At 44.1% G+C, this 26,889-nt stretch overlaps 1 protein-coding gene across 5 annotated transcripts in view; it reads right to left on the reverse strand.

Annotated features, from left to right (window-relative positions):
- Window positions 1–26,889, reverse strand: part of BIRC6 (baculoviral IAP repeat containing 6) — a 403,914-nt gene that overhangs the window by 68,506 nt on the left and 308,519 nt on the right. For all 5 annotated transcript variants that reach the window (XM_069769115.1, XM_069769114.1, XM_069769117.1 and 2 more), the window contains exon 66: window positions 17,727–17,931. In XM_069769115.1, coding sequence (XP_069625216.1) covers window positions 17,727–17,931 — 205 coding nt within the window. The remainder of the gene's footprint in view (window positions 1–17,726; window positions 17,932–26,889) is intronic.

The raw sequence follows: 26,889 nt of genomic DNA on the forward strand, positions 1-26,889 counted from the left end.
CGCAGGCGCCGATTGCGGCGGCAGGAATCGGCGCCTGCGCAGTCCGCGCTTTCCGGCGCCATTTTCTTGAAGACACACTCCGGCTCCTCTGCCTGTGACTGGTAAGTCAGAGGGCGGCGCCGGCGCGCATTAAGCGAGTCATCGCGCCCTCTGATCTGTCACAGCAGAGGAGCCGGGAGACGGAGACGCACGCAGCGCTGGAACGGGGAAAGGTGAATATACTTACCCTCCTGGCGGTCCCTGACTCTCCGGTGGAGATCGCGGTATGCGTTCAGTGTTTACGCATACCGCGATCTCCTGCGAGCGTCACTCTGTGGGGGCCAGACTGCGCCGGCGCTTGCGCCTGCGCAGTCTATAAAGGCTTCGGACAGAGTGACGCTCCCAGCGTTATATTATAGATATAGATATCTATATAGATATATATAATCAAACCTACACATATTTGGCATCGTCGTGTTCAGAATCGCCAGACATGTCAAGAAAAAAAAAGGATTAACCTGATTGCTAAACGGCGTAGGGAGAAAAAAAATCAAAACGCCAAAATTAAGTTTTTATGGTCGCCGCGAGATTGCATTAAAATGCAATAACGGGTGATCAAAAGAATGTATCTGCACAAATGTGGTATAATTAAAAACGTCAGCTCGGCATGCAATAAATAAGCCCTCACCCGACCCCAGATCACGAAAAATGGAGACACTAAGGGTATCGGAAAATTGTACAATTTTTTTTTTTTGTTTTTTTAGCAAACTTTAGAATTTTTCTTTTACCATTTAAATAAAAGAAAACCTAGACATGTTTGGTGTCTATGAACTCGTAATGACCTGGAGAATCATACTGGCAGGTCAGTTTTAGCATTTAGTGAACCTAGCAAAAAAGCCTAACAAAAAAACAGTGTGGGATTGCACTTTTTTATGCAATTTCATCACACTTGGAATTTGTTTCCCGTTTTCTATTACATGACATGGTAAAACCAAAGGTATCGTTCAAAAGTACAACTCGTCCCGCAAAAAATAAGACCTCACATGGCCATATTGACAGAAAAACAAAAAAGTTATGATCTGGAAAGAAGGGGAGTGAAAAACGAAAAAAGCTCCGGGGGTGAAGGGGTATGACCCATTCACCCTGTCTCAGTTGAGTGCGGCTCAAAAAAATCTGCCTTTTAGTTTTCTGTAATGCAGAAAGGGATAGAAGATTGCTCTCTGCTAGGCTGAGGATCCTAGATGTGGTGTTCATTAGGGCTCGGGATCTGGTTCCCCCCTTTGGTTTATGTAAGCCACTACTACTTGATTGTCCGAAAATACTCGGACATGATGACCCTGCAGAATATGTAGAAAACTTGATAGAGCGTAACCCATTGCCCAAAGTTCTTTCTGGTTCGAAGAAGCCTCTAGCTCCTGTTTTTTTCCACACCCCCTGAGTGACCCTGTCGCCCAGGTGAGCTCCCCATCCCATGGGACTTGCAACGGTGGTAACTATGCGATACACTTCTGTTACCCACGGGATCCCTTTGGATAGGTTGCCGGTATCTTTCCACCAACCCAGGGATTGAATAGTAACTGAATTTAGAGTTATGTGGCCCTTAAGTGCCCCCTTAATGTGGTCTGGTTTTTCTAATATGTCCCACTGGAGATCCCTTGTGTGCAGCTGTGCCCACTGGACTGCTGGTAAACAGGCAGAATGGGAACCTAATAGAGACATCGCCTTTCTCAGCGACATGGAGGGATTTTGTAATGCTTTTGACACAATGTATATAATCATCTCTTTTTTGTGAGCTGGAAGGCAGTACTCTTGTTTCCGAGTCCAAAGTTAACCCCAGGAATTCCTGTACTTTGCTGGGCTCTAGCCTTGATTTCTTTAGGTTTAGGAGCCAGCCTAGGTTCACTAGGGTATTCATTACTCTGTCCCTCTGCTCTCTGCAGTGTTGGGCTGAGTCTCTTGCTATTAGAAAATTGTCCAAGTAGGGGAATATGAAAGTGTTTTGTTCCCCGAGATGAGCCATCATTTCTGCTACTAGTTTGGTGAAAACAAGGGCAGGGATCTGTATTGAAATTTCCTTATTTCCCCTTTTATGGAAATGGCCAGTCTGAGGAATTTCTGGGATTCTTCGTGAATGGGGATGTGGTAGTATGCGTCGCTGAGATCCAAGACGGTCATAAAACCGAAAAACAGTTCGGAAACAGTATTTTGATGGTCGATGTTATTGACTCCATCTTGAATTTTTGATTTCTCACATAGCCATTCAGTTTCAGCAAGTTTATTATCGCCCGATAGGTGCCGTCCGGCTTGGACACTAGAAATAGCGGGGACTAGAATTCCCTTCCCCATTTCCTGAGGTGGGACTTCCTGAAGGACTGCTTTTTGTACAATGTTCATGACTTCACATTCGAGGGTTCTTTTGTTCTCTCATGGATGATCTTAAGGGAGTCACTACATAGTTTTGTGAGGGGAGAGAGAGAAAGTCAAGCCTGACTTGACTAAGTTTCTTCCCCCCACCCTGGGAGGATCGTCACTTCGAGGATATTTTATTCTGGGAGGAAATGCCAAAGAGGAACTCTTCCACCCTCATCCCATCTATTTTGCTCCCTCGGGCATTTCCTGCAAAAAACCTTTTTGTTCCGAAAGGAACATTTAAATCCCTTTTTCTTATCTCCCGCCTTTTGGAGGATATCGTCCAGTATCTCCTCTAACAAAAATTGGCCCTCACACGGTATAGAGCAAAGCTTGAGTTTTGTCCGTAAATCTCCCAGCCAGCATTTTAGCCATAGGGCTCTTTGGGCTGCATTTGAGAGAGCTGTGGATTTAGATGTTAACCAGACAGAATCAGCCGAGGAGTCTACCAGAAAGGCCGCTGAACATCTCATCATGGGAATGGATTCTAATCTTAACCTGGGTGCACCCTCCCTCAGCTGATTCTCGAGCTGTTCCACCCATACCATTAGGGATCTGGAGGTACATGTTGCTGCTACGGCTGGTCTAAGGTTTCCCCCTGCTGATTCCCAGGCCCCTTTAAGAAAGGTGTCAGCTTTTTTTGTCCAAGGAGTCTTTAAGTATACCCATGTCCACAAAGGGGAGGACGAATATTTTAGAGGCCTTGGCCATAGCAAAGTCATGCCTTGGGGCTTTGTCCCAAGATGTGGATGCCTCTAAAATACTCTGGACCTCCGATCTAATCGCAGATCTAAGTTCGGAGGCGAAGTCTGGGATTTCTTCAGAGCAATTGTCCTATACAAGAATCGCAGAGCTTCTTATTCCAGGGCACAGGCAAGGCTCTAGCATATGGGGCAGCACCTGTTTTTCGTTGTTCCCAATCTCTTCCTTACCTAATAAAAAGAAAGACAAGTGAGCCCCATTACAATGGTGAACTTTCTCGAATGTCACTCACCAGCCAGATGCAGCCGCAGGTACCGGTTCTGGAGGAGGGACAGGATCCTGGAAAGGATGTTTCAGAGATGGTGACTTATTAGTCAAGCCGGATTTCCTGCTGCGCTGTGTGGAGTGGCTGCTGGACCGGCTGGAAAGCTTGTCTGAAGAAGCACGATTCTTTTCTGCATCTGACTGTTGTTTGTGGTGGTTCTGCTGCTGCTGAGGCGGCTGCTGCTGTAGCTGCTGATCGCAGTCTTCCATCTTGCAGAGGACTGCAGGCAGCAAGGAATGCTTCCTCTGATGTTCTTTTTGAATTTGCCACACGTGTGACGTCACGTCACCCGGGGAGCATCTCAGCTGCGCATGCGCTGGCCCGGGACCCGGAAGGAGTAATCCATTTTTTGAGCGGCGGCCATCTTGCTCCACCCGCTCACTCATCCTCAGGGCGCACGCTATCTGCGTGTGCCCTTAACGGACCCCCTGCATCCTCTCCGGAGCGGCGGCCACGCTTCCACCTCACTCACCCTGCAAGACACGTCGGACCCAGCAGTGGCGGCTTCTGGCTCCGCACCAGCCGTGGCAGGGGCCTCCCCGCTGCCAGTATTCAGACTGGCTGGCCCCAGATCTTCTGTTTTTTGAAGGTACTGTCCAAACTGAAGGTAACCCATCCTTTAGGGACAGGAAGCCAACTGATGCAAGTGAGAGGTACCGCCCTTTTATCTGTAGGTTACCTGTCCCTGAAGAGCGGATCCCCTATCTCTGTGGTGCTGTCATGGGGGATAAAGAAAAATGAAAATGTGGGAGATAAAACCCCCCATTTATTTGCATTGAAAGCCAAACATTAGCAGATTTCAAGAGGGTTTTTTTGAACTAACATCCAGCTGCAACAGACAAATCAACTATGGAAGTATGCTCAGATTATGGCATTATTGGGCTATGTTCACATATTCCGTAGTGGCATTTTTTTTTTCTGCAGGCAGAATCTGGTCTCTCTGCAGTAATGAAGCAGATTACAAATGGCAGGTTTTGTATAATTTTTTTGGGGGAGTTTTTAGTGCTCGTTATAGGTGTAATTTATCTACTGTACATGTTTAATAACTTTTTTTATTCAACAAAAAAACTGAAAGAATTGACATGTTGCAGTTTTCAAAAAAAGAAGTTTTCCAACTCCGTCAGGAAAACGAAAACAAAATCTTATGCATGAGATTTCTGAAATCTTTTAGCTTTTGCTGGTACTGTAAAAAGAAACTTTTAATTTGCTTTAAAAAAAATTCAGCAAAAACTGCTGCAAAACGCAACGTGTGAACATAGCCTTACAGCACTCTGATGCAATTCCTTTGCTGTATGTGTTTTTCATGGATGTATAGACTTATACGAGCCCTTGTCGTCCATGCTGACAGAAAAAAAAGTCATGGATATTTTGCACGGACATGCGGTCTGTGAAAAAAACGGACATGTGAATAGCACCATAGATTAAAAGGGGCATGTGTTGAAACCATTAAAAAACAGGTGCAACACGTACGTCTGAATGAGGCCAAACTGTGATGGTAAAAAAACGTACATTTTGAGCAAACACTGATGACACCTGAATCAGAACCACTGATGAATCTCATTGAGTTTATTTGCGTACTAAAGAAAAAAAAAAACAGACCGATGTCTGAATGAGGCCTTGCAGCCATTCCTAGAATTAAAGTACTAAAGGAAAACAAAGTTTTGGAAATGCTGAAACGCTGCTATAGGAAGCACAGAGTTATCAAATTGTGAAATCTTTGGGGGAGACGAGGAAGTCACAAATCGCATCAGCACTATATTATCAGAGAGCATTACAAGATAAATTCACTTGCTGTATGATTAGGGTAGACCCCATGAGGATGAGGGAAGACCTGGGGAAGGTGTACACAGCCGTTTCCGTGACACCGACAATAAATTATACTACCGTATTCCTCCGTAATCAGCTTTCCTAGTTTCCCTGCATTCAGCACATTGTCGCTCTGCTGATATACCAGACTTTTGAGGCATTTTCTTAGAAATCACCGGAGCCAACAGCTGTCAGGACATGTACTGCACAAGAAGTTTTTTCGGGTAGATGGAAGCAAACAATAGTACTGTCAGCTTTACACAAGTCGCTTCTCTTGCTGATCAATACTACAGAGTCACGTGCATTTTAATTGCACTTTTCAGCCTTTAGGAAGGGATTATGCCATGGAAATCTGCAGCCATAAAAGCGAAAATCTGTAGCCTGACATTTTGCTGTCCAATTTGGCATCAGTCATCATGAGGCAGTTAGAGAAAGCACACTGCGGTATATCCTTGCGGGACAAGGGAACAATTTGGCATAAGAGCATTTTTAGCACAGAAATAAAAACAAATATGACTGGGGATTAGACTAAATGAATTAATTGGCTAACATGCCACTTTCTTCTTGCACAGCACTTTTTCTTTACAAATATGTTTTGCTAAATTTCATGCCAGCAAGCACTTTTTTCTTTTTTTTTTTTTTATCCCCCAGCCCCTTTCTTTGTAAGCAGAGAGCTGGTGCAGCAGAAAGTAGTTTACATCTGTCTCTTGAGATCAGAAAAGAATTATATTTTGCCTTGGGATTTACAAAAAATAAAAATCTCAATTTTTTGTCTACATCACAAAAGAAAAAAAAAACATTAAAAACTCATGAACATTAAAGCTCCCTCACTTGGCCTAGTGAGGATCGTTCTTGGCAAAAGAAGAAAATTAATCATCTTCAAACCTTTACAATGGGCTCTGGTGTGATCCGCGGCCACAGAAAGTTCTATTTGTTTCATTTGTGTTTGACCACGGCTGTACTTCAGATTACAATCCTTTACTTTCCAGACGTCTTTTCCTTACATTTCCTGCTAGCACACGCTTACAACTACTAATCTAAAGTGGATCAGTCACCATATTTCACAACAGACACTGCATACACTATTAAATATGAGTGGATACCATTTATTATGCTCAATAAAAATCTATCTGATTTAAAGGGACACTGTCACCTGAATTTGGAGGGAACAATCTTCAGCCATGGAGGCGGGGTTTTGGGGTTTTTGATTCACCCTTTCCTTACCCGCTGGCTGCAATATTGGATTGAAGTTCATTCTCTGTCCTCCGTAGTACAAGTCAATCTTGCCTTGTGCAGGCATGTACTATGGAGGATAGAGAATGAACAACAATCCAATATTGCAGCCAGCATGCAGCCAGCGGGTAAGGAAAGGGTGAATCAAACACCCAAAAACCCCGCCTCCATGGCTGAAGATTGTTCCCTCCAAATTCAGGTGACAGTGTCCCTTTAAAAAAATACATTGCACACCTGATGAGCTTGGTAGACTTGCTTTGAAAATCTGCATCAGAATGGCTGTATTATGGCTGAACATTTCATGACTCCAGTTCTGCTCCTTTTAACCCCTTCAAGACCCAGCCTATTTTGACCTTAAAGACCTTGCCGTTTTTTGCAATTCTGACCAGTGTCCCTTTATGAGGTAATAACTCAGGAACGCTTCAACGGATCCTAGCGGTTCTGAGATTGTTTTTTCGTGACATATTGGGCTTCATGTTAGTGGTAAATTTAGGTCAATAAATTCTGCATTTATTTGTGATAAACACGGAAATTTGGCGAAAATTTTGAAAATTTCGCAATTTTCACATTTTGAATTTTTATTCTGTTAAACCAGAGAGATATGTGACACAAAATAGTTAATAAATAACATTTCCCACATGTTTACTTTACATCAGCACAATTTTGGAAACAAAATTTTTTTTTGTTAGGAAGTTATAAGGGTTAAAATTCGACCAGCGATTTGTCATTTTTACAACGAAATTTACAAAACCATTTTTTTTAGGGACCACCTCACATTTGAAGTCAGTTTGAGGGGTCTATATGGCTGAAAATACCCAAAAGTGACACCATTCTAAAAACTGCACCCCTCAAGGTACTCAAAACCACATTCAAGAAGTTTATTAACCCTTCAGGTGCTTCACAGCAGCAGAAGCAACATGGAAGGAAAAAATGAACATTTAACTTTTTAGTCACAAAAATTATCTTTTAGCAACAATTTTTTTATTTTCCCAATGGTAAAAGGAGAAACTGAACCACGAACGTTGTTGTCCAATTTGTCCTGAGTACGCTGATACCTCATATGTGGGGGTAAACCACTGTTTTGGCGCACGGCAGGGCTTGGAAGGGAAGGAGCGCCATTTGACTTTTTGAATCAAAAATTGGCTCCACTCTTTAGCGGACACCATGTCACGTTTGGAGAGCCCCCGTGTGCCTAAAAATTGGAGCTCCCCCACAAGTGACCCCATTTTGGAAACTAGACGCCCCAAGGAACTTATCTAGATGCATAGTGAGCACTTTGAACCCCCAGGTGCTTCACAAATTGATCCGTAAAAATGAAAAAGTACTTTTTTTTCACAAAAAAATTCTTTTAGCCTCAATTTTTTCATTTTCACATGGGCAACAGGATAAAATGGATCCTAAAATGTGTTGGGCAATTTCTCCTGAGTACACCAATACCTCATATGTGGGGGTAAACCACTGTTTGGGCACATGGTAAGGCTCGGAAGGGAAGGAGCGCCATTTGACTTTTTGAATGAAAAATTATTTCCATCGTTAGCGGACACCATGTCGCGTTTGGATAGCTCCTGTGTGCCTAAACATTGGCGCTCCCCCACAAGTGACCCCATTTTGGAAACTAGACCCCCCAAGGAACTAATTTAGATGCCTAGTGAGCACTTTAAACCCTCAGGTGCTTCACAAATTGATCTGTAAAAATGAAAAAGTAATTTTTTTTCACAAAAAAATTCTTTTCGCCTCAATTTTCTCATTTTCACATGGGCAGTAGGATAAAATGGATCATAAAATTTGTTGGGCAATTTCTCCCGAGTACGCCGATACCTCATATGTGGGGGTAAACCACTGTTTGGGCACTCGGCAGGGCTCGGAAGAGAAGGCGTGCCATTTGACTTTTTGAATGGAAAATTAGCTCCAATTGTTAGCGGACACCATGTCGCGTTTGGAGAGCCCCTGTGTGCCTAAACATTGGAGCTCCCCCACAAGTGACCCCATTTTGGAAACTAGACCCCCCAAGGAACTTATCTAGATGCATATTGAGCACTTTAAACCCCCAGGTGCTTCACAGAAGTTTATAACGCAGAGCCATGAAAATAAAAAATAATTTTTCTTTCCTCAAAAATGATTTTTTAGCCTGGAATTTCCTATTTTGCCAAGGATAATAGGAGAAATTGGACCCCAAATATTGTTGTCCAGTTTGTCCTGAGTACGCTGATACCCCATATGTGGGGGTAAACCACTGTTTGGGCGCACGGCAGGGCTCGGAAGGGATGGCACGCCATTTGGCTTTTTAAATGGAAAATTAGCTCCAATCATTAGCGGACACCATGTCACGTTTGGAGAGCCCCTGTGTGCCTAAACATTGGAGATCCCCCAGAAATGACACCATTTTAGAAACTAGACCCCCAAAGGAACTAATCTAGATGTGTGGTGAGGACTTTGAACCCCCAAGTGCTTCACAGAAGTTTATAACGCAGAGCCATGAAAATAAAAAAAAAAATTATTTTCTCAAAAATGATCTTTTAGCCTGCAATTTTTTATTTTCCCAAGGGTAACAGGAGAAATTGACCCCAAAAGTTGTTGTCCAGTTTCTCCTGAGTACGCTGATACCCCATATGTGGGGGTAAATCACTGTTTGGGCACATGCCGGGGCTCGGAAGTGAAGTAGTGACGTTTTGAAATGCAGACTTTGATGGAATGCTCTGTGGGCGTCACGTTGCGTTTGCAGAGCCCCTGATGTGGCTTAACAGTAGAAACCCCCCACAAGTGACCCCATTTTGGAAACTAGACCCCCAAAGGAACTTATCTAGATGTGTGGTGAGCACTTTGAACCCCCAAGTGCTTCATAGAAGTTTATAATGCAGAGCCGTGAAAATAATAAATACGTTTTCTTTCCTCAAAAATAATTATTTAGCCCAGAATTTTTTAATTTTCCCAAGGGTAACAGGAGAAATTTGACCCCAATATTTGTTGTCCAGTTTCTCCTGAGTACGGTGATACCCCATATGTGGGGGTAAACTACTGTTTGGGCACATGCCGGGGCTTGGAATTGAAGTAGTGACGTTTTGAAATGCAGACTTTGATGGAATGCTCTGCGGGCGTCACGTTGCGTTTGCAGAGCCCCTGATGTGCCTAAACAGTAGAAACCCCCCACAAGTGACCCCATTTTGGAAACTAGACCCTGAAAGGAACTTATCTAGATGTGTGGTGAGCACTTTGAACCCCCAAGTGCTTCATAGAAGTTTATAATGCAGAGCCGTGAAAATAATAAATACGTTTTCTTTCCTCAAAAATAATTATTTAGCCCAGAATTTTTTATTTTCCCAAGGGTTACAGGAGAAATTGGACCCCAAAAGTTGTTGTCCAGTTTCTCCTGAGTACGCTGATACCCCATATGTGGGGGTAAACCACTGTTTGGGCACACGTCGGGGCTCAGAAGGGAAGTAGTGACTTTTGAAATGCAGACTTTGATGGAATGGTCTGCGGGTGTCACGTTGCGTTTGCAGAGCCCCTGGTGTGCCTAAACAGTAGAAACCCCCCACAAGTGACCCCATTTTAGAAACTAGACCCCCCAAGGAACTTATCTAGATATGTGGTGAGCACTTTGAACCCCCAAGTGCTTCAAAGACGTTTACAACGCAGAGCCGTGAAAATAAAAAATCATTTTTCTTTCCTCAAAAATTATGTTTTAGCAAGCATTTTTTTAGATTCACAAGGGTAACAGGAGAAATTGGACCCCAGTAATTGTTGCGCAGTTTGTCCTGAGTATGCTGGTACCCCATATGTGGGGGTAAACCACTGTTTGGGCACACGTCAGGGCTCGGAAGTGAGGGAGCACCATTTGACTTTTTGAATACGAGATTGGCTGGAATCAATGGTGGCGCCATGTTGCGTTTGGAGACCCCTGATGTGCCTAAACAGTGGTAACCCCTCAATTCTACCTCCAACACTAACCCCAACACACCCCTAACCCTAATCCCAACTGTAGCCATAATCCTAATCACAACCCTAACCCCAACACACCCCTAACCACAACACTAACCCCAACACACCCCTAACCCTAACCACAACCCTAATTCCAACCCTAACCCTAAGGCTATGTGCCCACGTTGCGGATTCGTGTGAGATATTTCCGCACCATTTTTGAAAAATCTGCGGGTAAAAGGCACTGTGTTTTACCTGCGGATTTTCCGCGGATTTCCAGTGTTTTTTGTGCGGATTTCACCTGCGGATTCCTATTGAGGAACAGGTGTAAAACGCTGCGGAATCCGCACAAAGAATTGACATGCTGCGGAAAATACAACGCAGCGTTCCCGCGTGGTATTTTCCGCACCATGGGCACAGCGGATTTGGTTTTTCATATGTTTACATGGTACTGTAAACCTGATGGAACACTGCTGCGAATCCGCAGCGGCCAATCCGCAGCCAAATCAGCACCGTGTGCACATAGCCTAATTCTAAAGGTATGTGCACACGCTGCGGAAAACGCTGCGGATCCGCAGCAGTTTCCCATGAGTGTACAGTTCAATGTAAACCTATGGGAAACAAAAATCGCTGTGCCCATGCTGCGGAAAAACTGCACGGAAACGCAGCGGTTTACATTCCGCAGCATGTCACTTCTTTGTGCGGATTCCGCAGCGGTTTTACAACTGCTCCAATAGAAAATCGCAATTGTAAAACCGCAGTGAAATGCGCAGAAAAAAACGCGGTAAATCCGCCATAAATCCGCAGCGGTTTAGCACTGCGGATTTATCAAATCCGCAGCGGAAAAATCCGCAGAGGACCAGAATACGTGTGCACATTCCTAACCCTAACCCTAGCCCTAACCCTAACCCTACCCCTAACCCTACCCCTAACCCTACCCCTAGCCCTACCCCTAACCCTACCCCTAACCCTACCCCTAACCCTACCCCTAACCCTAACCCTATTCTAACAGTGGAAAAAAAAAAAATTCTTTATTTTTTTATTGTCCCTACCTATGGGGGTGACAAAGGGGGGGGGGTAATTTATTATTTTTTTTATTTTGATCACTGAGATAGATTATATCTCAGTGATCAAAATGCACTTTGGAACGAATCTGCCGGCCGGCAGATTCGGCGGGCGCACTGCGCATGCGCCCGCCATTTTGGAAGATGGCGGCGCCCGGGAGAAGACGGACGGGACCACGGCTGGATCGGTAAGTATGATAGGGTGGGGGGGGGACCACGGGGGGGGGGATCGGAGCACGGGGGGAGGAATCGGAGCGCGGGAGGGGTGGAACGGAGCGCGGGGGGCGTGGAACGGAGCACGGGGGGACTGGAATGGAGCACGGGGGGGTGGAACGGAGCACGGGGGGGGGGTGGATCGGAGTGCAGGGGGGGTGATTGGAGCACGGGGGGGTGATTGGAGCACGGGGGGAGCGGGCACGAGCACGGGGGGGAGCGGAGCACTGGACGGAGGGGAGCCGGAGCAGTGTACCGGCCAGATCGGGGGGGTGGGGGGGCGATCGGAGGGGTGGGGTGGGGGCACACTAGTATTTCCAGCCATGGCCGATGATATTTCAGCATCGGCCATGGCTGGATTGTAATATTTCACCCGTTATAATGGGTGAAATATTACAAATCGCTCTGATTGGCAGTTTCACTTTCAACAGCCAATCAGAGCGATCGTAGCCACGAGGGGGTGAAGCCACCCCCCCTGGGCTAAACTACCACTCCCCCTGTCCCTGCAGATCGGGTGAAATGGGAGTTAACCCTTTCACCCGATCTGCAGGGACGCGATCTTTCCATGACGCCGCATAGGCGTCATGGGTCGGAATGGCACCGACTTTCATGACGCCTACGTGGCGTCATGGGTCGGGAAGGGGTTAATGGGAATCTGTCAGCAGTTTCTGCCACCTATCTGACAGTAGCATAATGCACAGAGACCCCAATGCCAGAGTTGAGTCACTTGCCCGGACTACTTTGAGAAAATCACTGTTTTATCAGCAGATTATCATTAGTAAACTTGCTTCCATATTGTCCTCCGTATTCATAAGTTCTTTGTAACCCCGCCCCCGATTGGCAGCTTTCTGCCTATGCACAGTATACAAAAAGCTGTCAATCAGTGGTGTGAAAGGGTTATACACAGCTCAGCATTCAGAAAACGGATAGATCTGCAGCAGAGAAAATAATTGTTTTAGCAAAACTGCAGCAAACAGCCAAGTAACTGATACATCACTTGAGTGAGGGTCTCTATCCATACTTCATGCTGATCAGATCAGGTTGCAAAAACCTGGTGACAGATTCCATTTAATGTCAAGATTATGAAGTTGGGATTTTCAAAGTAGGTGCACCATGATCATCAGGCCCAAGATGTGTTTAGTAGTGCATGCAGTATCGTGAAACTTGGTGAGAGATCTGATTTGACAAGCACCCTTCATTACTTCAGCTGTGACTTGTGGCTTTCTTCTCCATACAGATATTCAAGTCTATGCCTAGACATTTGAAATCCTTGCATAATCTAGCATCAAGCTATTCCGTCTTCTCCTCCTCCACAATGGGACACTGGAAAAAGATGTAATACATCTGTGTCCTGTGATGCTCATATGCACTATTACAGCATGTGAGAAGGGGTTGTCATAGTGAGACATGCTTTTAATACAAAAAACACCACAAATCTCAATATATATTGAACATAACTTTGTTGGAAGTGTCCAGGGAACCATGAAGAAGTGTTTAACCTGCACTCTTTCTGAAGCGGAAAGGTTCACGAGTATTGGATTTAGTGCAGAAAATCTAGAGGACATTTTAGGGAAATAGACATGACAAAACCACACAAAAGCAAGTGACTTCTAAGGCAGACTTACCCGTGGGGAAAAAAGACAAGTGTCAAAAATAAGACAAAAAACAAAACGTGTATTCACCTCCTCTGAAGCCTCTGTCTCAATGCTATTCTTCTGCCCCACTGGTTTCTTTATAAACAGCCACAACACGACCCATCGAAGCTGAAGGCTTGGTGTGCAGAAACCAGTATTTTAATTTTTTTCATTTCAAACTTTTCTAAACTTGTGGATCTTGCTCTGAATCTGCAAAAAACCCCTCAACAAAATGATTTGCTTGCAGATTTCTTTATCCCTTATTACCTCAGTGGGGACAATCCACCACAAATTAATTTCATACTACAAACCAGGGCTGTGGAGACAGACTCAGACTGACACCACAGCACCAATCACTACGGAGCATGTGCATAAAGTGCAGCACAGATTCATGTCCACTCCGACTGCACAGCACTGCCTCACTACTGAGCATGTACATAAAGGGCAGCACAGATTCATCTCCACTCCGACCCCACAGCACTGCCTCACTAATGAGCATGTACATAAAGTACAGCACAGATTCATCTCCACTCTGACTCCACAGCACTGCCTCACTACTGAGCATGTACATAAAGTGCAGCACAGATTCATCTCCACTCCGACCCCACAGCACTGTCTCACTACTGAGCATGTACATAAAGGGCAGCACAGATTCATCTCCACTCTGACTCCACAGCACTGCCTCACTACTGAGCATGTACATAAAGTGCAGCACAGATTCATCTCCACTCCGACTCCACAGCACTGCCTCACTACTGAGCATGTACATAAAGTGCAGCACAGATTCATCTCCACTTCGACTCCACAGCACTGCCTCACTACTGAGATGCACTAGGACTGTGTTTCAAGCCCATGCAGGGCCCCAAGTCATAGTGATATCACAGCTACAATTAAGGTCCCTACTTGGGTTTGAAACGAGTATGCCAAATATTTTGTTTCAACTTCTTTGTTTCCCAGAAGAGCATTGCGGCGGTTTCCCATGCATTTCCAGTAGAATGTAAACCTATGGGAAACGCAATCCGCAGTGCATATGCTGCGGAAAAAAAACACGCGGAAACGCAGCGGTTTATATTCCGCAGCATGTCAATTCTTTGGGTGGAATCCGCAGCGATTTTACACCTGCTCCATAATAGAAAACCGCCGGTGTAAAACCGCAGTGGAATCCGCAGGAAAAACGCGTAGCTTTTGCCCTGCGGTTTTATCATATCGGCTGTGGAAAAATCCACAGAGGATCATTCTACGTGTGCACATACCCTAAAGCAGTGGTCCCCAACCTTTCTGACCTTGAGAGCCACATTCAGCTTAGAGAGAGGGCCGCGAGCCACATTCAGCACTGAGAGAGGGTCGCGAGCCACATCCAGCTCCCACCTCCTTCAAAGTAGTGTCAACCAAAGCCCCCATTACAGGTATAATGATAACCAAAGCTTTTCCACAGAAATCACTCCAGAGCAGTACACTAAGATCCATGGGTATTCTCCCAACACACTGTCACATCCAGCTTTGAGCACCTCTTCTAACAGGTAGTACAAACCTCCAGCTTACCATACCTAAAACATCTCTAAACCCCTAAGACCAGTAAATGTGCATCCAGATCTGCAATTCTGTGCAGGGCTACTCACAAAATTCACCATTTTGAGATGTGCTCTTTATACCTGTTTGCTAGACCTGGACCTAATGCATCAAGCTGGCAGTCGCGAGCCACAATTCATGGGGCCGCGAGCCACATGTGGCTCCCGAGCTACAGGTTGGGGAGCCCTGCCCTAAAGGGTCGACATTGACTGTAAGGATTGCTACTTCCAATAGGTGGCACTAGAGTTCTAGTCCTCCCTCTTTGAAGAGACAATTTGCAAACTTCTTTGACATTTTTTTTTTAATTGCGGATGCTGGAATTATCTACTTTACCTTATTTACAACCTGGGAATTGGTCCACAGCCTTGCCTGTGATCCGCAGCCAACAAGCTATTATTGTTACCCTGAAGTAGTAAGCTGATTAATTTTGTTTTCAATAATAAAAACTGACTTGTAGAGAATTTAAAAATATTCATACTCCAAGTTAATTTGTGATAAAAATCCAATTCTGTAGCAAATGGGTAACATTTGGCCAAATTTCATCCACGTTGTTACTACTGTATTACATAGTAAATAAATTGATGCATTACTGGGACCGGGAGCATCGTGAAGAACGGGAAGGCTGCGGGGGACGCCGGAAGGTGAGAATATAATGATTTTTGCTTATTATTTTTTTACATTATATCTTTATCCCAGATCTGGAAGTAAAGCTGATCCGGCGCCATCAGTTTTTACATTAATTGCGCCGGATCCAGCAATCCTTCCCTCCGCCGGATTATGTGTGACGGCGTGGGACGAATGTGTGAAAGTAGCCTTAATTTAACACTGCCCTGTACACACACTATACACAACATTTTTACAACCCCAATTACTATTATCCAGAAACACTTTCCATTTAAATAAAACAGATTTTATTTTCTTTCTAAATTCCTAACAATCTCACAAATGGCCATATGTCTCGGGGTCATTGAGGTTTTTAGTTTATGTAAATAAAAGTTCTGACTGTAACGTGATAAGAATTTCTGTATCAAATCCCCTTTGGCAACATATGAGTTGCCTTATGAATTAAAGTTCTAGTTTCAATAAAAATGTCTTTCCTGCACTGCCCATCACTGGAAATACAAAGTAGCATTTCCATTGCAATATATCAGGCGGAAGTGAAGGGCTGAGAAGAGGCTAATAACTTACACTGTTAATTTAGCTAGTGGCAAACACTGACATCCATGCCTTCTACATGTAGCTCCATGAATTATACATGCGGTCATGTAAAAATTAATTTTTGCAATACGTATATATGATATACACAGCTCTTCATTTTAGAGACCTGATTGGCATATCCATCTTCCAGACAATGTCTTCTCTGTTCTAATTTGCAATAATAATTCAAGGGACACAGTCATGTAAAACTAACGCTATTAATCTGCAGATCTAGGGTTAATCTGCAGGTAAATAGCCTTTTAAAAGCAGAGTGGCCAGCGAACTTAAAGCCCTGCGGCAGGGAGGAAATTAATATTTCTTAAAGCAGCCCCCTGCTTTCAGTCATAGAGGCGTGGCTTCAGGCTCTAGTCTATAACTATGTCCCAATACGGACTGTCAGCCGGCTGTACAGTGTCCGGGCATGGTAACAGCCGTCACTCACTCGGTACTGACCGGTGATTAGCGAGTTTACTCGTTGCTCGGGTTTTCCTGTGCACGCTCGGGCGACCTCCGAGTATTTATGACTGCTCGGAGATTTAGTTTTCATCGCGGCAGCTGAATGATTTACAGCTACTAGCCTGCTTGATTACATGTGGGGATTCCCTAGCAACCAGGCAACCCCCACATGTACTTAGCCTGGCTAGTAGCTGTAAATCATTCAGCTGCCCTGATGAAAACTATATCTCTGAGCAGTCATAAATACACGGAGGTCACCCGAGCGTGCTCGGAAAAACCTGAGCAACGAGTATATTCGCTCATCACTAGTGGTGATTGAAGCCATGCTGGCAGCACCTCTATGACATAGCTGTGGGAACAAAGTTCATTTTCTACTGGGCTTTCAGTGCAGCGGCTTCACGGCTTTAGAACACTATTAACCTGCATATTCACCCCATATCTGCAGGTTAACAGCATGTTTTGACATGAGAGTTTCATTTTAAGGCCGGGGTCACACTTGCGTGTACAATTCGAGAAAATTGCACGAGTCTTTCAAATTAATACCCGGCACTGCCGCTGGCACTCAGGACCAGCACTTGGTGCTCATTGGCGGGGCCAATCATTTATATACACCTTCCCACCGGTTTGGTCTCCAGCTATTGCTGCCCTTCTCAGGCGCTATGAAGCCACTCCTGTCAATGAAAGAAGAGGCGGGTGGGGATAGTGGGAAAATAAGCAGGTATATAAATGATTGGCCCCACCGTGAAGCACCGAGCGACGGTACTTAGTATGTACAGTCATTCTGTGCTGACAGAGTCCCTTTAAGGATACAATAAAGGTGCAGTGCTTTACTTTTTCACGGATATGATAATTTGATTTCCTAATGACTCCAGGATTAGTATCTTCAATCATATCCATCTTATATTTCCCAATATAGGATAGTGTTACTATTATATTCATAAGCAGGAATACTAAAAAATAGCTACAGAAAAGAATCTGAAATTTAATTGTGCCAGTAGCTCATACTGCACTGGAGAAAAAGGGTTGCTTGTTAGGAGAAGGGGTGGTCTGTGAAGAATAAGCCATTGCAGTATCCCAAAATCAGTGTTTTTTTGTTTTGTTTTGTTTTTTTACACGAAAATCTGCTATTTTACGTGTCAAGAACAGTAAGCAAAAGACTTGCGGACTGCAGACTATAAATGTAAAAACAGATATGCTTTTGGTGTCAAAACCAGGCCTTACCTTAATCTGTTAGTATAGGTGTCAACACAGGTTTTCATTTTTGCCAGCAAAGTCCCCACAGATGCTTGCGACTCAGACTGTTCCTCCTCCTCCTCTCCTCCAGACAGAGGAAGTAACAGAGGTACTAGGGCGACACATGAAGCAATAGCCCGCAGCAGCTCCAGCAAGGCTCGGTACAGAGGCACATGCCTAGCCATGTCCAACACTATTAAGACAAAATATATTGAATATACATGTTAGTAAGAGTTAATCATCTAAGATGATCAATAGAACAAAGGCACAGAAAAGAGCCCAAACGCTCCAGAAAAAAAAAAGAAGACTTTATATTCTGCCTACAGTTAATAGGGGAGCATCGGTGATGCAAAGTGGTAATGGCCTTTTGAAAATTTCATTTAAAAGGGAGTTGTGCAGAAAATAAATGTTCGACGTAAAATCACACAAACACACTTTATAGGGATCAGTACTGCGGTAACATGCATGGCACTCCCTGCGGTTCCACCAAAGGGGTTTGGTTCTGCTGGTGAAAGTTACTAAGGGAGTGAGTGTTCACACTGCTGAGTTTTCAAAGCAGAAACTCTGCAATTATCCAATCAAAACGCATGGCTTATTAAAGGGCATCTGTCCCCTAATCAGAGCGCAGCATATTGTAGAGGTATAGACCCTGATGTCACCAATGTGTCACTTACTGGGCTGTGTAGTCCAAGAAAAATCAAATTGCTCGGCAGATAAAAAAATAGAAAACATCTTCAAATTTTATTCCATATATGTCAAAATTAAAATCCACACGTTAGTGATAGAAAAAAACAGTTACGCGATTTTGGTGCTGTGTGCGGCCTTAGTCATAAAGAATGCGAACACACTGTGGAAACTTTCTTTATAAAACAAAACTCCCCCAATCATGGGGAGACAATAACTGCAATTAGGCAAAGACGTATTAAAAATAAATGCCAGCATGGAATGATGATCTGCTGAAGATATCTTCGGTGACTAGTAGCGATGAGCGAGTGTACTCGTTTCTCGGGTGGTCTTCGAGTATTTGTGACTGCTCGGAGATTTCGTTTTTGTTGACGCAGCTGCATGATTTGCGACTACTAGACAGCCTGAATACATGTGGGGATTCCCTAGCAATCAGATAATCCCCACATGTACTCAGGCTGGCTAGCAGCCGCAAATCATGCAGTTGCGTCAACAAAAACCATCTCCCGAGCACTCACAAATACTCGAAGATCACCCATGCTTGGGAAAACCCGAGCAATGAGTACACTCGCTCATCACTAGTGACTAGCAAACCTGCTGACATGTAGTCCTCCATATTCATGAGCTCTGTATAATCCCGCCCCCAACCACTGACTGGCGGCTTTCTGTGTACACTGTACATAGGCAGAAAGCTGCCAATCGGTGGTGGGGGCGGGGTTATCACTGCTCAGTAGTCAGAGAACTGGTAGATCTGCAGCAGAAAAAAACGTTATTTTATCAAAAATGAGATCAAACCAGTAAGTGACATCGCTGGAATCGGTCATTGCCCCTACATTATGCTGCTTTCAGATGGGAAAGCAAAAATCTGGTGATTCCATTTAGCACCTTCTAGTTTCTGTAGAGTTTCCACTCACTGAAAAAACTCAAAGTGAACATACACCAAGAGTGCAAATTATTTTTGGCAGCCCAGCATAACAGGAATCACTACACTCACTGCCTGTGCACAATAAGAACAAGGGGTATCACTGAGCGTAACGGTCCAATCAAATACACAATAATTGCCAACAGTCCCGATTCTACCAGGACAATCCTGCAAATCAGACCTCAAAAGTAGTGGGGCTTACTAACATCTCACCCAGAAGTGGGACTTTTGGAACGGGAACATAAATTAGTCGAATTTGGTATTCTTGCTGCAAGTATGGGAGTAGTGCATTCACGTGTGTTTGCTGGTCCTTGTAGGACACGGATTTTCAGACTGGCCGCAGGTCCTCTGACCTGACCTCATCAGCTGAATTCAGCGCTGGGACCACAGAATGCAACAGAATATGTATTAATGTCACAAAGAATTAACCTTTAATGGTAAGGAACGGTTCTTTGATGTAAAAAGACTAAGGAGTGAATTATAGAACACTATGGTCAGCCCCAGGGTGCTCAAAAACGAGTACCGTAATCACTCCCATGTTGTATGGACCTTTTGCCCAACATTGGTACGGTAAATCCACTGATGTAGAGGTTTTGTACAATTTTGGAAGAAACATTGATCTTAATTCTCGTGTGCCGGATCCTTCTGTGTGGGACCGACTCTCCCAAGTGCTCCAGTGATTGCTGGCTGATAGGAGGAGAGCGAGCGGAATCATTTCTCTCCTCTTTATAACGACAGAGAACAATAATGTAGCCAGCAGCCTGACACATGGGCATAAGGCAGAATGTAGACTTGCTGCTCGGTTGAAACGCACCAAAACATTGTCAAAATGGAAAGAAAAATATAATAGTGGATAATGATAAAACTGTGTAATGTCGCTCCTGTGCACTAAACCTCCTAAGGCTATGTTCACATGTGCAGGACGTGGTGAGGAAGTAGATGCAAATTCAGCCCCTTAGTTCCTTATCAAATCTGCCAATATTCTGCATGAAGATGTAAAAATCCCTAATATTCAGCATGGTTAGCATTTCTATGAATCCCAGATGGAAAAGCAGCAGATCAGCCCCACATAATGAGGCTCATGCTTTGCAGGAATATCTGGCAGAAAACTAACAGCAGCGAATTTCTGCTGATGAATCTTTAAAAAAAAAATTACATGCAGCACTTATGGCTCATCACATGTGAACAAACCTTACTTTTACTGTACGGACGAGAAAACTGACTGCCCCGTCCAATTCCCCTCCACAACCAACAAACATTTCCCGCAGAGCAGGGATATTTCCTACAGAACCATCCTTCACTTTCAGAGATGGAATTATCTATACAGATAACCGCGATGCTCAGAAGGACGGCTTCTACGCCCAGCGCCACCCCTGCCATGCTCCACTGTCAATAATGATATTAGGGGCTGGGAACAGCCGGCAGTATGAACTCCCCCCCACCGGTGACCCTGCCGAAGACACTTTCCCTTGGCCTCAAGCACTACAAATTACAAGTGAATACAGGCAAGGAAGAAAGTGGTACGTGCAGCACACTGCATGATTTTATTACATGCTGAGAAATGGTACACAGGTCAATGTCACCAACATGGGCTGCTGTCATGGAAAGGATACTTAGTCACCCTGAGAGGAGTCATCCACGGCCGCAAACCAGTATATAAATGAGAAAAAAAATCAATGGGAGACCATGGTTGTAGAAAATGTTACACATTTCCAATTGTTTCTGGCAATTCTGAATTTAATATGATAGTGAAAAATATAATTTACACACAAGTGTAGAGTTTTATGTATACCAGAAAAACTATCATTTATTATAAGAAAGCTATCAGCTGAAAATTACCTATGGTTTCAAGTCAGATTTGTGTGTGAAATAAATTCTACACACATTATAATTACATAACTACATTTATATGTACATGTATTATAATTATAGTATACAATTTTCACACTGGCCATACTTCCTGTCCTTTCAATTAGAGTTTTCAGCAGGCTCCTCATCATCGGAGGCAGATTACAATGACAGGCAAAATCTCGATACACAGCTGATGACACAGGACCCAGCAATCACATTAGGCTTTGCCGCAACTGACCCTGCTCCCCGTCCTTTCACAATGACCTTGGTACATTCACATTAGATGCTTCAGTACAAAAACGAGGTCAGAGTCTGTTCACGGTGGCTAATGTACCTCCTAAAATTAGGAAGGGAAGAGTCTAAAAAAGCCCCAGTGGTCAGGATGAAAACTGAAAGAAATCTTTTTTTATTTTTAATAAAGATTGTGATATTGGGAAAAAAATCATTGCAAAAAAAAAAAAATATATATATAACTATATATATATATATATATATATATATATATATATATATATATATATATATATATATATATATATATATATATATATATATATATATATATATATATATATATGTAAAACTTTTAACAAAAACTTGTTTTGAATGCGCCCTGAGGAAGGACTATACCGAAACGCGCGTCGGGGTGGGCAGGAGCTGGCGTGATCCCCCATTTACTAGTGGTAGATTCATATATTCATTTTATTCATCTATGCATGTCTGGGATTTCTCTGTATGACATCGTTATACTATGTGAACAGCTGTATAATACTGTTATTCTATACATTCCTGATTCAATACAGTATATTCCCGACACCATTATAAGACATTGCTATATGATTTTTAATGTGAACTCATTATGCATTGTATATGATGTGCCTCTATGGTACTATTCATTGGCTCTTATTTGGGGATCATTGCCTTTTTCCTAGTTTCAATGTAGTTTGTTGTTTCACATCCCCTACTTTACTGACCATGTTCTTTGTCATATTGTTTATCTAATAAACTTTTTCTATGGATTTCTTTATCATTGGACTTTGGCACTATTTTTTTAGTGGTTCAGCTTATTAGCAATAGTGTGTCCCACACTCTTCCATGTATTGGCTGATTATAGAATATGACCGTATATGATACTATGACTACACAATCCCATAGCAGCCTACAGTGTTTGTCTTGCTTTTTATGTTTATTTTGACTCGACGTGAGCTCATTGATTAAAAAGTAGGAAAAAAAAAAAAAAAATCCAGAAAACCCCTTTAACAGTTTTTAAATTTACCCCCTCAATGACCACCAATACATTTTACTGAGCTGTGAGCTGAGAATAGCTTCCCACGACAGGTGAAAATGCTACATGTGACACTAGAGCCGACACCGACCATGGCCATTTAACCCCTTAGACGCTGCTGTCAATAGTGACCAAGACATCTAGAAGGTTAAGAGTGTGGGGGCTCCCTCTTTAACCCCCAGCGGCACCCTGAGATCATGATTGTGTGGTCCTGATGTTTGCCATAGTAATTCATGGCCAAATAATGGCCTTTTAGTCTGCCGGCTATAGCAACCTGTTCAGAAATTAGCAACATTTAGGTGGTGAAAATAACATTTTTCCTTCCTGTTGCACCACTTTGCATTCATTCCTGAAAAGCACCTTTTTTTCCGTGCAGAAACACTGCAGATCTGCAAGTGATTTACAGTACAATGTAACTCAATGGCAAAAAAAAATGCTATGCTAATGGTGCAGAAAAATCTGCACGGAAAACGCAGCAGATCAAAAGAAAGGAGCATTTCACTTCTTTTGTGCAGATCTGCTAAGTTTCTGCACCCATTCCGTTATAGAAATCCGCAGGGGTAAAAAAACGCATGAAATCCACAGGAAAACTGCACAAAGGCCGCAAGAAAAACGCATCAAATCTGCACCTGCTTTTTCTGCCAAGAGATGCAGAATCCGCACAGAAAATTCCAGAGGCAAATCTGCAACGTGTGCACATATCCTACTGTATTACTGTACTACCTGACCGCAGTTTTGAATACGTTCAGAGGTGCTGTTTTTAAAATAGTATCACTTCTGTTTTTTTTCCAATATATGGGTTACATTTTTAGACACAGCGCACCAGATTGTTGTTTTAAAGGGGCAGTCCGTTTGAAGACTACGTGAATGCCAAATTGTGAGTGTGTGCGCTGAGTAAACTGTACTCCCATGCAAGTTGAAGATGATGGGTTGACAAATCTCAAACAGGTTCTCAAAATATTCAATTAATAAGAGAGGCGGGATGAGACTTAGCATGTGACTGCAAGTATATACATTGCAAACATGCATCATGTGTCAACTGTGTCCATCAACATGTGAGAGAAAGATCAGATTCCAGGTCATTGTTGCTGGACCTACACCCACACTTCTAAGTACCATGGACAAGAAAAGTGACATGGGAGACATGCACTGTCAGCTCTTCCCTTGCTATGACCCCAAAATAGAAAAATACAGCTTTAAACACAAACCCATGAAAATAAGTAATGTGCCATTGATAATGGGAACGCAAGCACGTAACCAAAGTAAGGAAACCGGAGAACATTCATAAGAACGATAATTAAACTGGATGTCTATTCAGATTGGCTCTATCACAAGACAGAAGGTGGATTGTGAATAAAGCAGAGAACTATACATTTCCGAGCAAAAAAAGAATGCAATCGTCGCTCATGTACAAAAAATGTCAAAGAAGGCCATATAGGATATCAGTCATTCGGATTTTACTACTGATCTCTAATACACATTGATTTAGCCAGTAGCAACTTGTTCTCACAGCTGCAAAGGGTAACGGGACAGAAAATTACCTATGCAAAAATTGAAAGCGTTTCACCTACCGTGCCCTCATTAGCTGGTATTAAATAATATACTAAAGCCAAAACCGATTTCCAATATCAAATCAAATATATATAGCCACCATACATTAACCATACAAATACACCTCTAATGCTCAGTCAGCATTTATTCCTCCCAACCAATGGGCAGATTTTTGTAAAAACCACCAGGACACTGAGGGTAATACCTTAGGGCGTTGAAATCATGCCAAAGTTAGAGGGTTTGTCTTAGATTGACAAGCGCATGTTTGTGGGGTGAGGGGAGTAAGCCACTGCTACATGCCTCGATTGCTGGCTTATTTACCTTGGGAACAATGCAAAGGCAAACTGAAATTCTGCCGTTCGTGGCTCCAGGATGTCACTTACACACTAAACTTGTTGGGCTGGTGTGGCCATCTGTTGGAAGGCGTACGGCGGGGGATATAAAAGGGGTAAGAAAGTTATTCTTCCTGCACATGTGTGTTCTACTGTCAGACACCTTAAACAGATTGTTGTAATGTGTATTACCGTCTTTAGTACTCTCTCTCTCTATATATATATACATACATACATATATACTAGCTATTGAACCCGTTCTACGCCCGGGTGCCGAGCATTTATATTGGTATATGGTCTCCATCCTGGTATGTGCTGCTCCATCCTGTGTCCCCATCCTGTCATGTGCTGCTCCATCCTGCGCCCCCGTTCTGTCATGTGCTGCTCCCATTCTGCGCCCCCGTTCTGTCATGTGCTGCTCCCATCCTGCACCCCCGTTCCGTCATGTGCTGCTCCCATCCTGCGCCCCCGTTCCGTCATGTGCTGCTCCCATCCTGCGCCCCCGTTCTGTCATGTGCTGCTCCCATCCTGCGGCACCGTTCTTTAATTTGCTGCTCCCATCCATATGCCCCATACGCTGCTCCATAGTATATGCCCCGTATCAGGTGGCGTAAGTAACAAATAGCTGTGGCATGAAGTGCCACAGCCTCATGCCACAGCAATTTGTTACTTGCGCCACCTGATTCCTTTCTGCCGCCATTTTCTTGGTCCTCCTGCTGGCGGAATCGGCGCCTGCGCAGTCCGCGCTTTCAGGCGCCATTTTCTTGAAGACACACCTGCAGTGTGTCTTCAAGAAAATGGCTCCAGCAGTGTGTCTTCAAGAAAATGGCGCCAGAAAGCGCGGACTGCGCAGGCACCGATTCCGGCAGCAGGACCAAGAAAATGGCGGCGGAAAGAAATCAGGTGGCGTAAATAACAAATTGCTGTGGCATGAAGTGTCACAGCTTCATGCCACAGCAATTTGTTACTTACGCCATTCCTTTCCGCCTATTTTCTTCGTCCTCCTGCTGCCGGAATCGGCGCCTGCGCAGTCCGCACTCTCCGGCGCCATTTTCTTGAAGACACACCTGCAGTGGAGCCGGAGTGTCTTCAAGAAAATGGCGCCGGAAAGCTCAGACTGTGCAGGCGCCGATTCCGGCAGCAGGAATCGACGCCTGCGCAGTCCGCGCTTTCCGATGCCATTTTCTTGAAGACACACTCCGGCTCCTCTGCCTGTGACTGGTCAGAGGGCGGCGCCGGCGCGCATTAAGCGCGTCAACGCGCCCTCTTAACTGTCACAGCAGAGGAGCGGGGAAAGGTGAATGTACTTACCCTCCTGGCGGTCCCTGACTCTCCGGTGGAGATCGCGGTATGCGTTCAGTGCTTACGCATACCGCGATCTCCTGGGAGCGTTACTCTGTGGGGGCCAGACTGCGCCGGCGCTTGCGCCTGCGCAGTCTATAAAGGCTTCGGACAGAGTGACGCTCCCAGCGTATATGTATATGTATGTATATATATATATATATATATATATATATATATATATATATATATATAGCTGAATGTGTGTGCGTGTGTGTGTGTATGTATGTATGTATGTCCGGGATTGGCATCCGCACCGTCGCAGCTACAGGCACAAAATTTTGCACAGGCACACGTCTGGACCCCGAGAGCGTCATAGGCTATGTTGTGAGGCGAAATTTTAACCCCGCGCGTTCCAATTCACCAAACAATTTTGCCCCTATCTACATAATGGGGAAAAATGAAAGGAAAAGTGTAGGAGGCAAATTGACAGCTGCCAGATGTGAACAAGGGGGACTTAAAGAATGAGAGCGATGGCGCCAAAGAGTATATACCGTACAGTTGCTAAGGTGGGGCCCCGACATGGGATACTCACCACACACAGGGATATGAACACACACACAAAATGCGCCACACACTACCACGTGCTTGAACACATATTACCCTCAGCACACATTTCACCACAAATACACCAACCTCGCCACATAAAAGTCGAGACACAAAAGTCGTCACTCAAAACTCGCCACATGCAAAAACTAGGCTCTTGCAAAACTCGCCACAAGTGCAAAACTCACCTCATGGAAAACTCGCCACACGCAAAACTTGCACACGCGGAAAAATTGCCACATGCACAAAAGTTGCAACACATGCAAAAGTTGCCTCACACAAAACTTGCACATACTCAAAAGGCACCACACATAAAACTCGCCACACGCAAAACTCACCATGGGCAAAACTTGCTGCACCCAACTTGCTACACTAACCTGTCACATGCAACTCGACACAAAAAGTTGCTACACGCATGTTGCCACACAAAATTCATCTCACAAAAGTCGCTACATGCATGTCGCCACACGCAACTCAACACACACAACTTGACAAACGAAACTTGCCCTAAAACACGCACAAGTCTGGTATTATCCTTCAAAAATAAAAATCTGATTAATAAGCAGAAACTACAACAAATGTACCATATAGGAAATACGGCAGCTGTCAGTCACATGACCTGTCTATTATGTGTATGCG

The sequence above is a fragment of the Ranitomeya imitator genome, chromosome 5 (assembly GCF_032444005.1).
Source record: "Ranitomeya imitator isolate aRanImi1 chromosome 5, aRanImi1.pri, whole genome shotgun sequence".
Taxonomy (NCBI): domain Eukaryota; kingdom Metazoa; phylum Chordata; class Amphibia; order Anura; family Dendrobatidae; genus Ranitomeya; species Ranitomeya imitator.